This window comes from Puma concolor, chromosome B1 (genome assembly GCF_028749965.1).
Source record: "Puma concolor isolate L17-30 chromosome B1, mPumCon1.1.hap2, whole genome shotgun sequence".
Taxonomy (NCBI): Eukaryota; Metazoa; Chordata; class Mammalia; order Carnivora; family Felidae; genus Puma; species Puma concolor.
Window position 1 is genome coordinate 103,065,965 of NC_141670.1, and position 13,336 is coordinate 103,079,300.

The 13,336-nt window shown below is 34.6% G+C and overlaps 1 protein-coding gene across 9 annotated transcripts in view; it reads right to left on the bottom strand.

Moving 5' to 3' along the window:
- The window catches only part of BLTP1 (bridge-like lipid transfer protein family member 1), a 214,370-nt gene that overhangs the window by 70,001 nt on the left and 131,033 nt on the right, over positions 1–13,336 (bottom strand). For 8 of the 9 annotated variants that reach the window (XM_086704284.1, XM_086704289.1, XM_086704287.1 and 5 more), the window contains 6 exons: positions 11,075–11,250; positions 8,218–8,924; positions 7,563–7,808; positions 6,635–6,728; positions 4,637–4,687; positions 1,113–1,319 (listed from right to left, as the gene is read on the bottom strand). In XM_086704284.1, the coding sequence (XP_086560410.1) occupies positions 1,113–1,319; positions 4,637–4,687; positions 6,635–6,728; positions 7,563–7,808; positions 8,218–8,924; positions 11,075–11,250 (1,481 nt within the window). The remainder of the gene's footprint in view (positions 1–1,112; positions 1,320–4,636; positions 4,688–6,634; positions 6,729–7,562; positions 7,809–8,217; positions 8,925–11,074; positions 11,251–13,336) is intronic. The other variant, XM_086704285.1, reaches the window with a different exon arrangement.

A 13,336-nucleotide genomic window follows, 5' to 3' on the forward strand; every position in this document is an offset into this window, starting at 1 on the left:
ATTACTACCACTATTAATAACAACAACCCCAACAATAACTATTTGAGTGCTTCTATGAGCCAGGTAATATTCTTAATGCTTTGTGTGTTTCATATCATTTATTCATTTATCTCTCAAAGACCTTGTGTAGATACTCTTATCTGCTTTCCAAAGAGGAAGTATAGCTAGAAAGTGGCAAAACCAGGATTTAAACTCAACTGTGACAAGAGACTTTTTTTTTTTTTTTAACTACTATGCTCTACTGCCAGTACAGTATAATAAGGACAGATTCCTTAGTATATTTTTAACCTAAGGCTTGTGTACACATTTTGGATTCCATATTCCACTGAAAGGAGAAACACATTTAAATTATTACTACTTTGTCAACCAGACATGAATATTAAATCAGAATTAAAGATATAGATAGTACAACTAGAAATATCACTGCTTTAGGATTCTGTAAAAAGACACAGTGTTTTTTTTTTAACTTATAGGTTAGGAAAAGGGAACTATAAGAAGACAATTTTTTTAACTTTTGCTTACCATATTCTTATTAATTATTCATTAGTTATATTGCTTTGAGGACTAGGAATAAAGCTTAGCAATGCAGACCCATGAATGAGGGCTACAGACACAGGCAATAGAAGTCAATGTACAAAGGTCCAGTTTTCTCTCCTTTAAAATACTTTTGTGGCATGATCACATCCTGCCTTGAACTATGTACAACAATTTCATATAGAGGACAACACAAAACCATTATGGGACATAAATGGCCACTGCAATTTTTAAACTTATGCAGTCATAAATTTTAGGGAGTTTAAAGTAAATAAGGATTGATACAGTCTTAGATTTTGTCAATATGCTTTTGTAGTGACTCTTATGTTGTCCACAATCTCCAGGATCTCTTAAGCTTTACTGGTGCAAGAGAGAACATTGACAATTACATCTGTGACCAAGTACCTTATACCCAATATGATTCTCCCACACACATTTGGCTACTTTCCACCTGCACCATAGTTCATAATGGTCAATACATAGATGAAACCCTCTGTCTTCCTTTAAACTATTATTAACACAGCAAAAACTGACTTAACACATTACACGGAACCATAGAACTTGAAGAAATAACTTACGCTGTAGAAGGCTGTCTGATGAGATCTGAGATCTGCTTAGACAGTTGGTGGGAACTTCGAACCATCATGCTATGTAAGGTGGCAGGGTGCTGGGGAATGTTGATGCTGATAGCCCCTACTTTGAACACAGCAGCATTGTTAGTCTTCAAACCTCTCTGGGCACTGTAGAGGGCTTGTGACTTGGCAATACTACACTTCACCACAGTTCTATTAATAAAGAAAGAAGACCATTAAAATATAGCCCAATAAAGAGAAATGTTGAAAAAGTATTTTAAAAGCAAGACAATACTTTTAAATCATTCAATGAACTAAATGACTTAAGATTTTTCATACATTTAAATAGTATATTGAGGAAATGTTTTCTAACAACACTGAAATACATTTATTTTATATTGTTTGCACTGAATATCATTATATATCTTTAACAGCATTTACTGAAGAAAATATGTGTTCAAAGGTAAAAGAATGAATACTGACATATTACATGTTTACAACATACAAAATCCCATTTTGATTTTTCCTCCATTCAGAACTCCTCTCTTTGCCCCAATTTATTTTAGGGATATGTACAACCACTAAGGAAGCATAGATGCTGAATATAATAAAATACTATACTTCTTAGAATCTAATCAAAGGAATTCATCCATTATCTAATATGTTGAAAAAAATTAATAGGAAGGAAGAAACTTAACTTGCATTTTCCATTTTTCAAATTTTCAATAAGTGGCAAAGAAATGATAGAATTCCAATTCATAATAAGTAACTACTACTTAGTTAAAAATTAATAAGCCTTACTGATACAGACATAAAGCAGAGATATTATCTTTCTTGATTTCTGGTTCTCCCTTCCAATGCCTACAACAGTGCCTTCAACATGGTATGCACTCACTGAATTTTGTAAAATGAAGGGGCAGAAAGAAGTACAGCACAGGAATGTCTCCTAACATTATAGCTGTGGAATTCCACAGATAACACGTGTTAAGTCATGTATGCAGAAGCCATTATGAAGCAGTCTGATGTACACAATGAAAAGGCTCATGAACTACACCATTAAAGGCCCAGTTAGTAAAATTATAGCTTTATATATAATTATATTTATAATATAAATACTATCTTTCACATGGGCAAAGGATTCTTGACAATAATTTAATAATTATTAAGTTATTTTTGATATTAAGTAATTAATTTAATTATAACCAATTATAAATAAATAATACATTAAATTATAAAATTATTGAATAACTTAATTTTTAATTTAGCGAAACAACACATAAAACAAATTTCATATTAACCACAGTTTAGTTCACATTCATTTATCTCTACTTAGGCTGCAGAGGATAAACTGAGAATTTATTTATAGTCTCAAGGATCTAACAAATCAATTAATCACATTTAACTTCTATTAAAATAAACCTCGAGAAGTATAACAATGGCTCTATCAGAGGTGTTGATTATTTACAGACAGTTAAATCCAAGTATTACATAAAATTCAAGAATGATTACTGGAGAACTATATTGCTTTCTTCTACAAAGGCAACTATTTCTCAGATACTCTCACTGACTAGAAAAAAAAAGTTATCTATAAAATTGGTCTAGCCAGCATGAGAGTAAACTCTGGGAAACTGACTAGTTACTGAATGGAATATTTTCTTAAATATTATAATAAATAAAGCTACTTTTATCATCAATGAGATTTTATTTTAAATTTAATTTCAACATAAGCCAGAACTCTCAGGTGGTGCTAAAATGCAAATGGCTTTCTACTTGTGAACAGCAACCATCTACTGAATTAAACTAAACATACAAAAAAATGTGTCTTGTTATCATGATAGTAAAATTCTACACCTATCTTACTTTCAATTATATAAGTACATATAACCATATATAAGCACATTTAGAACACTGGAATTTCACTTGTGCAGCAAAAGTAAGAGTGGAAACTTAATGGAGCTGAATGCTCTCCTATTGTGGATCCTACTATGATATTTCCAGTGAAAGTTTTGATGTTAAGGACTTCAGGTGTTCTGTGTTGTTCAATGCCAGAGGGCCCCGTTCACAATGTAGTCTATGTAAATGATGCCCCCCATTTACAGTGTGAGTGGTATTCTTCTAAGCTGGACGACATGATAGACCTATCCTGATCAAACTGAGCCAAAAAACTGTAGAGGATGTCTGATTAACTCCAGTCAAACTGCATGTTAAAGACATAAGGAGACCCAGAATGAAGACCTGAAATGAGCTGTCTATTCATAATTTTAATTCTTGAAGAGGGGTGTCACTTAAGCTAGGTCATATAATATATATAAAACTTTTAAACAAGAAAGAAGTGGTCAAAATCTCTCTAAAGAGAAGACTATAAAAACTTGTAGCACGCAAGGCATGCCTCATATACATAAAAAATTCATGGCAAGTGACCAAGGAATCTTGTTAAAGAATTCATTGGAAAAAAAAAAAAAAAAAAGAATTAATTGACAATGGCAGTCTACCTTTACAAGGTTCTGATAGATCCACTGTGACAGCTACAACGACCACAGTGCCTAATGAGGCAAGGGCTTTTTTCCTCATCTTCCATTATTTCCTGAGTCCAGGCTATTGGGTCTTAAATGCAGGCCCCATCCTTGTCTTTCCAACAGGCTGAGTGAATAATTTGAGGATTTACTTTGGGGCTTCATTATCTCTACTCTATCTCCACCCCTATGTAAGACTCATGTAATAATTATTTAAAGCACCCAGGGGGCGCCTGGCTGGCTCAGTCGGTTAAGTATCTGACTTCGGTTCAGGTCACAAACTCACTTTCCAGAGTTTGAGCCCCACTTCGTGCTCTGTGCTGACAGGTCAGAGCCTGGAGCCTGCTTCGGATTCTGCGTCTCCCTCTCTCTCTCTCTGTCCCTCCCCTGCTCACACTCTGTCTGTATCTCTCTCAAAAATAAAGATAAATAAATAAATAAATTAATTAATTAATTAAAAACACCAACTAGATATCAGATATACATGGGTCAAATCAAGCCACTCAAAATACAAAAGTACATATACTGAAAACCATACATAAAATCTGTCAACAGAGTAGTAAATTCTCTTCACCTTAAAAGCAAAATTATAAAGTTGAGATGTGTAGATGTTTTCATACATTAATGTTTTAATAATTATTTTTGCAATTAGTGAAAACTCTTTTGCAAGTGAAATTTTTTAGTTTCTATTATCACATCAAACCTTAAAGATTTATGATAATATAAATTTTAACAATGAGGCATCTTAAAAAAGCAAAATCAACACATAACTACAGTGTTAAAATCTTTCGCCAACAAAATAATGTGTGAATTACCAAAAGGTAGCTCTTACCTCTTTGTGTTTGTTCCTTGAATGTCAGTAAGCTTTAATCTATAAAAGGATCTACATTAAAGCTACAAAATAAAAACTAACTACATACATTCACAGCCATGCAGATAATCTAAGTATTTCTTTTAAACTATTCAATACTATGTTAATCAGAAAGCCCATGGGGGAGAAAAAATAATAGGACATACAGAAACTCTTGTTTGGCTGTGCTTGTAGGAGATGTAGGAAAATCCTCCAGTCTACAGATGAAGATTCAAGAGAAAGCAGGAAAACAAAAAGGAAGCAAATAAACATTCATACATAAATTAGTTACAGTATGACCAATCATCTGGACTTTACTTATTTCCCACATTAAAATTTTTCCCTCACAGAAACTTTTCAACTTTTTAAGTTTCATTTCCCTTTAATTGAAATCAGAAATGAACAATGAAGAATAAATCGAGAAAGTCTTAAAACTACTATAGTTTGGCAGTGAACAGTAACATTTATTTTTCAAAAAAAAAAAGTTGAGGCATCTTGCCTTTTTTTTCCTAAAGGCAAGAAATATAGCTATATAATAATTCTTTTAAAAATCTCTTATAAATACTATGTACTAGTAAAAATACTAAATACTTTTGTAAGTCTAGAGGCTATTTGAAGCCCTTAAGAGATAACAGAGATAAAAGGTTCAGGAAGCTAGAGTAAATAAAACACCTGAGACAACTGAAGAAATTTGTTTTATTTGCTGCACTGGTTAAAGTAAACCATGGTACTTTAAATTTAGAGCCAGCAAAGGAATCCTGGAACTGAAGGTCTGTAATGACATTTAGCAGCAGCACAGGTTCAGACAACTCTTCTTACAGACTGTAGGATTTTAAGCATTTTAGGCAAACACTTTTATCTCTCTGAATCTCAATTTATTGTTCTGTAAAGTGGGATAAAACCACCCGAGTTCACAGGACTGTGGCTAGGATTAAATAAAATAATCTATGTGAGGCTCCTGGTTCACAGTAGCTACTTGTTAAGATTGCAATTACTACATCATAAGACCCCTTCTCCCACACTGAATGATCAGAAAAGATCTTGTCTGTCATAACTACTTGAATTTCCTGGTCTTTCTAGACTGCTTAGGAAATGCAATCTGGACCACTTAGGCAGCTATAATATAGAAATATACTCTTTGGTTCTTGATTTACAGATCCAAACTACTCCAGCAAGCCTTGTATATCCATTTCAAGGAAATGTTCTCCAAGACCGTTATCACATTACCCGTGTGTAAAATATGAATAGAACTGTAACTCATCAATATATGATTAATATTTAATTTTCATAAAGCTGAACGAAATCCTCTACTTAGTCAGTATTTAGCACGACAGATTTACTATAAGATGATAGAACATTAAGTAGTTATAATATTTAGAAAGAACAAATTCTCAAAATCTGACTTAAATTATCAAAGCATATTTTGTTGTTACAGCATAAAGCTGCTCCACTGAGAAGTTAAGAATTAAGGTATACTCCCAAATGTATGAACAAAGTCAACACTTAAATATACTGATAATAGATTAATTATATGAATATATTGTATATAAAGGTAATCATTATCAGAAGAATTCTGAACAGACCCAAAAGCAGAACTTATAAAGAAAAAGGTTAAGAGCAAAGAATCAAAAGAAAAGTGATATGGTATGGTATACCCACTATAAAAAGTTTACCTATATTATTACAAGAGTCTCATAGGCTTTCTAGTGTTAAAATCTTTAAGTGAAAAAATGGCAAGACACAGTTTTGAAACCCAGCACGAATTTGAGTGATAATTACTTAACATAAAATCAAGAGACAGTTTATATTCTTTGACTAAAATTTTAACTATTTGAATCATGTGAGTTTTTGCAGGTTGTATGTCTAACTGAAATTTGTGTTGTAATCATTTTTTCTTGTTAGACATTCTTACAACGTACGAGGAGTCAGTTTTTTGGAGGGGTGGGGGTGAGGAGTAGCACACCAATTGTAAAATGGGAAAAAAGTATTTTTTTGAAAACATTTCATGCGGTGATATCCTTAATGACAAAATCACAGTATCTGGGAACATAATGTATATAAATCTCAAAACTCAGCAGGTATGGAATTCATCCAGTGAATTTTAAGTTTCCTATACTATAAAACTAAACAAGTTTAAGAAAAGAATGAAAAAATGACACACTTACTGTATATTTGGTGTAATCCCTTCAAGCAGCACAATATTAACCCCACCAATATGAGCAGTAGCACATGTCTCAGTCATCTTTTGATGTAAAACATCTTAAATGTAAGAAAAAAGAATTATATGATTTCTGGAAATAATTGTACTTTGTATTAAAATTGCATTTTATTCATAATATGCTCAATGATGAAAGATAATTTAAAAGTTTTATGTATAATAAAATTTAAATTACTTCAGAACTACTTTTAAAAACCTTTTTGTGAAGGTTTTTATTTTTTTCCTTTGAGAGCAAGAGAGCGTGAGCAGGGGAGGGGCAGAGGGAGAGGGACAGAGATGATCTTAAACAGCCTCCATGCCCAGTGTGGAGCATGACATGGGGCTCAGTCTCATGACCATGAGATAATAATCTAGGCCGAAATGCTTAACTGACTGAGCCACCCAGGCACCTCCAAGTTTTTATTTCTATGTACTCATACATACATATTATATGTCAAAACTAGAAATAATGCTAAATACACAGTTCAATATGCCATTCGTGTATTAAAGAGCCTAATGGCTATTTATTTATTTATTTATTTATTTATAGATTTATTTTTTAAGCAGGCTCCAAGCCCAATGTGGGGCTTGAACTCACAATCCTGGGATCAAGAGTTGGATGCTCTATGGACTGAGCCAGCCAGGCGCCCCTAGCCTTATGACATTTTAAGTCTCAGAAGTAATACTTAGTGCAGAAAACTTGGAAAATTAAAAAAGAATAGGAACAGAAACTATATAAACTGGCACTCTTGATCCATATAAATGGGAAAGTTCATTTTCTGAAAAAAAAAAAGAAAGAAAAGAAAAAAAAGAAAAGTTGCCAACTAGACATTTCGGAGACATGGCATTGGCTTTTTTCAGAAGAGCAGGACTACAGTGTTAGGACATCGTCATACCTTTCATTTTTTCCTTAAGTGTAAAGCTGCCATGAATCCTCTTCAGCTCTGATTCCATTGTTAGCCCACCAATGTCTGCCTCCAGGTGTGTGCGGTTCACCATGCCAATCCCAAACACGATTAGAGTAACATGCTGAGGTTCAGAAGTTACCAAGCTACGTTTCCTCTGTGTCTTAGTCAAACTGTTATTGTCTTGTTCATTCTCAAACACAACTTTACATGTTGGCTCTGTAGGGCTCCGAACTCCTTTATAAATAAACAAAAACATACAGATTTAGCTATGAAAACTGTGACATGGAAGGACACTCCAAACATCATCTTACCTTTCTTCACATGCCAAACCAGCCCTCTTCTTCACCAAAATGATTTTTTAACGTTTTCAACAATTTCCAATCATCACATTGAAAATAAATAATAGAGTCAGATATTGGAAAGTAGGTATATCTGAATCTTTAAGACCATATTGTATCAGGGTAGAAAGGACGGGAAATGGGAAGGCAAATTATCTGACTGCCATTACTATTTTTTTTCCATGGGTGATTGCCAGGTCTTTGGCATTTCAATGATCTACTTATAACATTGAGAAAGCACCTATCTGTTTAAGTATTATTGCTACTCTAAAAAGAAATTTTTTTAATATTAAAATATTCATTACCTGCTGGTCCAAATGTTTCTGAAGATTTTTCCAATATTCCTGTTGGATCAGAGATAAGTGAATAGAAGTTAAGTAATTTATACATATTCTGCCAGCACTCAGCCGAAGGCTCACTTTGTTCTGACACTGTGATTGAATCGGAGTCATCCATATGAATAGTCATATGGTCCACCACATCTTTTGAACCCTTCCTGGACACTTTTGAAGTTCTTCTTTCAGATCTTCCTAACGAATTTTTGTTTCGAGATTCCTTTTTGTTATTTTCATTGTTGGTCCGTTTGTTCTTTGCATTGTTTACTCTATTGCCACCATTCAGACTTCCTCTAGAACTGCGGCTGAAGTCAGATGAGCGAAAATCCCGATGTTTTCTGGTTTTGAAGGTGGGTGTTGGGGAAGCTGATCCAGCTGTGTATCTGCTAAGTTTAATGTCAGTCTGAGTCGCTTTGATGTCATCTATCATGGTACTAAATTGATGAATAAGACGAACCAAAGCCATATCTACATGCTGGCTTATTGACTGACAAGAAATTGTAAAGTTGCAGTGAAAGGTATTATAATAACGCTTGTTGAGATCATGAAAAGAAAGAGCACTGGTAGAGTTCTGAGGGGTGCAAACAGACTTTTCCATTACAACAGCACTGATGCTAAAGGTTTCCAACATTAATGCTGGTTTGAATTCAAGTGGAGGAAGATTCACATGACCTTGCCTAAAAATGGAGAAAAAAAGAAAAAAATGGCAAGGTTTTATTTCCTTTTTTCCAGAGCTGCACAATCTTTATTAGTTTATTAGCAAAAAATCTCCAAGGTAAAACATGTTATAAGCCATTTAGATAATTTTAAGCAAGAGCTCAAGTTATTATTCACTAGGCCAATTTTTTATAAGTTGGAAAATTCGTCTTCTCCCTTGATCTTATTCCACAACTGACTAGTTAAAATCAAATTTATGTTAATTATTCAGTGAAGTAATAAAACATTTTTTCTTACCAATGTGATAATGCACCCCAATGGTATTGGAATTTAAAGTTAATTATAGGTCGATTAGGGTACCTCCCTTAGCCAACCTCTCCCCACCTCTGTCAAATATATTGTTTACATATTTAATCTCATTTCATTTAATTTTTTTTTTAATCTTTATTTATTTTTGAGAGAGAGAGAGACAGAGCGTGAGCAGGGGAGGGGCAGAGAGAGAGGGAGACACAGAATCAGAAGCAGGTTCCAGGTTATAAGCTGTCAGCACAGAGCCCGACGCAGGGCTCAAACCCACAGACCGTGAGATCATGACCTGAGCTGAAGTCAGACACTTAACTGACTGAGCCACTCAGGTGTCCCTCCCCACTAATCTTAATAATCATTAAGGTCACTTTGTGGTGCTTCAGCTTGCACAGTCATTGTTATGGTACCACTCTACTGTGAAAAGCAAGGACTGTCCTATATTTAATAGAAAAGACAACGCAATTTCCATATTCCTGTGTCATTAGAAAATCCTCAGATATCTAGACCTGAAACAAAACATAAGAAAGCTATATTTTTCTATTAATAAATTTCCATAGGGGTACCTGGGTGGCTCAGTTGGTTAAGCATCCCACTTCAGCTCAGGTCATAATCTAGCGGTTTGTGAGTTCGAGCCCTGCATCGGGTTCAGTGCTGACAGCTTAGAGCCTGGAGCCTGCTTCAGATTCTGTGTCTCCGTCTCTCTCTGCCCTTCCCCCACTCACGCTTTCTCTCTCTCTCTCTCTCAAAAATAAACACTAAAAAAAAAAAATCTAAAAAAAAATTTCCGAAAAATGTTTAAACTGATTTTGTCAAATTATTTAAAATTTTAAATAGAATATTTCATATGGAAAACATTTTTCATTTAGTCATATGTTGGATACATGGGCATTTTGCTTTTTTAGTGCATTTTACTGTTAATTTACCACCCTGCAAAAACACAAATTGGATCAAACCAAGAATGTTGCAAAACTTGTCACAAATGCCATGTATGTCCATATTCTATGATTCCTATATCCATTAGCGAGACCTACTCAAAGTAAAATTCCAAGTGCACAAAAGATTAGTCAAATCTTATTAGTGAGCATAATATTTCCTATTCAAGCAGTAAAGAAATTGAAGAACTATCTCTGATAATATAAAGAATGAAAGTAAAAGGTAGTTCTTAACTTTCACCATGCTACATTCAGCATTCTTACGTATTTTTTTCCGATGGCTATACTTTAAATATAACTTCTACTCTGTATCTAATAGAAAATACTAAAAGTCTATGCAAAGTTAGTAATAATTGTAAGTAAGATATATAAAATTACAATGTATAAGACCATAAAAATCAACTACTGCAATAGTAAACACATTCTGAGTATATATACAGCAAATGTACTTTGGCTAACCCACATACATGTGCTAACATGGTACAAAACTACACCTAAAAATAGGCCTCCTGATCTATAAAATCAACAGGTTATTAAAATAAGTCTGTTTTTGGGGTGCCTGGGTGGCGCAGTCAGTTAAGCGTCCGACTTCAGCCAGGTCACGATCTCGCGGTCCGGGAGTTCGAGCCCTGCGTCAGGCTCTGGGCTGATGGCTCAGAGCCTGGAGCCTGTTTCCGATTCTGTGTCTCCCTCTCTCTCTGCCCCTCCCCCGTTCATGCTCTGTCTCTCTCTGTCCCAAAAATAAATAAACGTTGAAAAAAGAAAATTTTTTTTAAAAAATAAAATAAGTCTGTTTTTGACAAGTGGAAATTACCTTCTCATTAAGATATTAAAAATAGTTTCTCATTAGCATAGAGGAAAACGAAATTAAAAAAAAGGTATTATAACCTATATACAAAATTTTACACAAAAAGATCAATAACACAAGACACCTTCTTGCTCTTTTGCCTTTTCTCTCTTTGGCTGTGTCTGAATCCACAATATCTGCTCTAAGGCAGTCCAAAGTCCCTGAAAATGAAAGGTGTTCTCCAAAGTACATTCGGTAGCAGAGTGGCATCGCATCCTGTGACTGAATCCCTGTATGACTCAGAAGAGGTTTAAAAACAACCTGGAAGACATAACACATTCATTAATTAGCTTAATTTATAATCCATCATTTACTGTGGCTTTTTTCTTATCCTATCTGAATACATATATTATTACCATAGTGTGAAGCAAAAAAAGGCAGGGGGCGGGGAGGGGGGGGGACTTGTACAAAAAATGTTAAGCTCTAATTTTACTTAAAACTTAACAGTATTTTTGAGCACCTCTTGTGTGCCACTCATTTTCAAGTTAATCACAAGGAAGAAGATTCCTCCAACCTGCCTGAGTGTCTGAAAGTACAAGGAAAATAAAATTGTGAACTAGTTTTTTGTTGTTGTTTTTTTTTAATTTTTTTTAACGTTTATTTATTTTTGAGACAGAGAGAGACAGAGCATGAACAGGGGAGGGGCAGAGAGAGAGGGAGACACAGAATCTGAAACAGGCTCCAGGCTCTGAGCTGTCAGCACAGAGCCCGACGCGGGGCTCGAACTCATGGACCGTGAGATCATGACCTGAGCCGAAGTCGGATGCTTAACCGACCGAGCCACCCAGGCGCCCCTGAACTAGTTTAAATCGTTCTACTTCCTGTTTTTAAAAAAGGCATGTATACTGTGTTTCCATAAAAACGTGGTATTAGAATAGCTTATCAACATCTTATGTTAATATAAAAATGTTTCATATGTTATATTATGAATATCTGACCTATTTTTAAATGGTATCACTTGGTTATAACAGTCATTTAATATTTATTTCCTGACAAAAAACTTCCTTTATATTTTAAGTACTACACATGCTTATAGAAATACATCACTCTGATTAAATGTCTTGTTAACTGATGTTGTAGTCATGAAGAGCTAACTAAAACAGAAGCAACTAATTTGTTTAGTAGTTGATTACTATAATCAATTTACTTATTCTCTGGTGCATGGTTCCTTTCCCTCCTTCCACATCTAAAATATAGGTGCTATCTATGGGGCGCCTGGGTGGCTCAGTTGGTTAAGCATCTGACTTCAGCTCATGGGTTCAAGCCCCATGAGTCCCTGAAAATGGGACTCAGTTCATGGGTTCAAGCCCCACATCGGGCTGATTGGGGCCCGGACAGCTCAGAGCCTGGAGCTGGCTTCAGATTGTGACTCCCTTTCTTTCTGCCCCTCCCCCACCTCCGTTCATGTGTGCTCTTTCTCTCTCAAAAATAAACATTAATTTTTTTTTAAGTATAATAAAATATAGGTGCTACCCAGTGCTTTCCATTGCCCTCCCCTAACCCTTTCAACTGTACATTCTCCTTTAGTGATCTTTTCCTGAAAGTTAAAGATTATCATTAAAATGGACAAGTGCAATTTATGTATTAAGACTCAAGTCTACATGTTCAATTACCTCTAGGACATCTCATTTGTTTGTGCTTGGGAAGAAAGGCTACTCTTCTAAGGACTAAAGAACTAGAACAGAGAATTCAAACAGTTCTACTGTAGATTGGAACTTTGGGGATAAATTTCTTCTCCCTTTTATACTTGCTTGGGATATTCTTTCTTGCCTTTACTCTTGGATTTGCTCGTTCATTCTAATGGAAAAACTCTACCCTCTTTAAGGTTCAAACCACCCTCTTTCCTAATCTTTGTCATTTATTTATGGCTCCATACCTATCAGAAACTTTGATTCCAGAAACTTTGATTATTTTCTGTTTCTTTTCAATCCCAATTTATAATCCTGAATGACTTCTTTGACCATGAAGATAACCAACACTTCAGTCCAAAGTTATAGGACTTCCTTTTCCCCTATAATCTTGCTTAATTTCATTTCACCAACTTCCTAGATTGTTTATTATATCTTATCACCACATTTTTCTTGCTATATCTGCTTTGGATCAATCATCTTCTACTCCTATAGCTGAGCTGCTAGGAACAATGAGAGGAGATGATATAATTGCATTCATTGCTACCCTAACACTAACCTAAACTCTTAACCAGGCCCTCAGCACTATCTGACAATCTTTTTAGGGTGTCTGTTTGGTAAGCTCTCTTCCATATTCACTCCAACGTTTACACATATCTAAATTACCTTACAGAGTTTTTTACCATATTATTTAATATTCATGTTTCTAGTAGATTTTA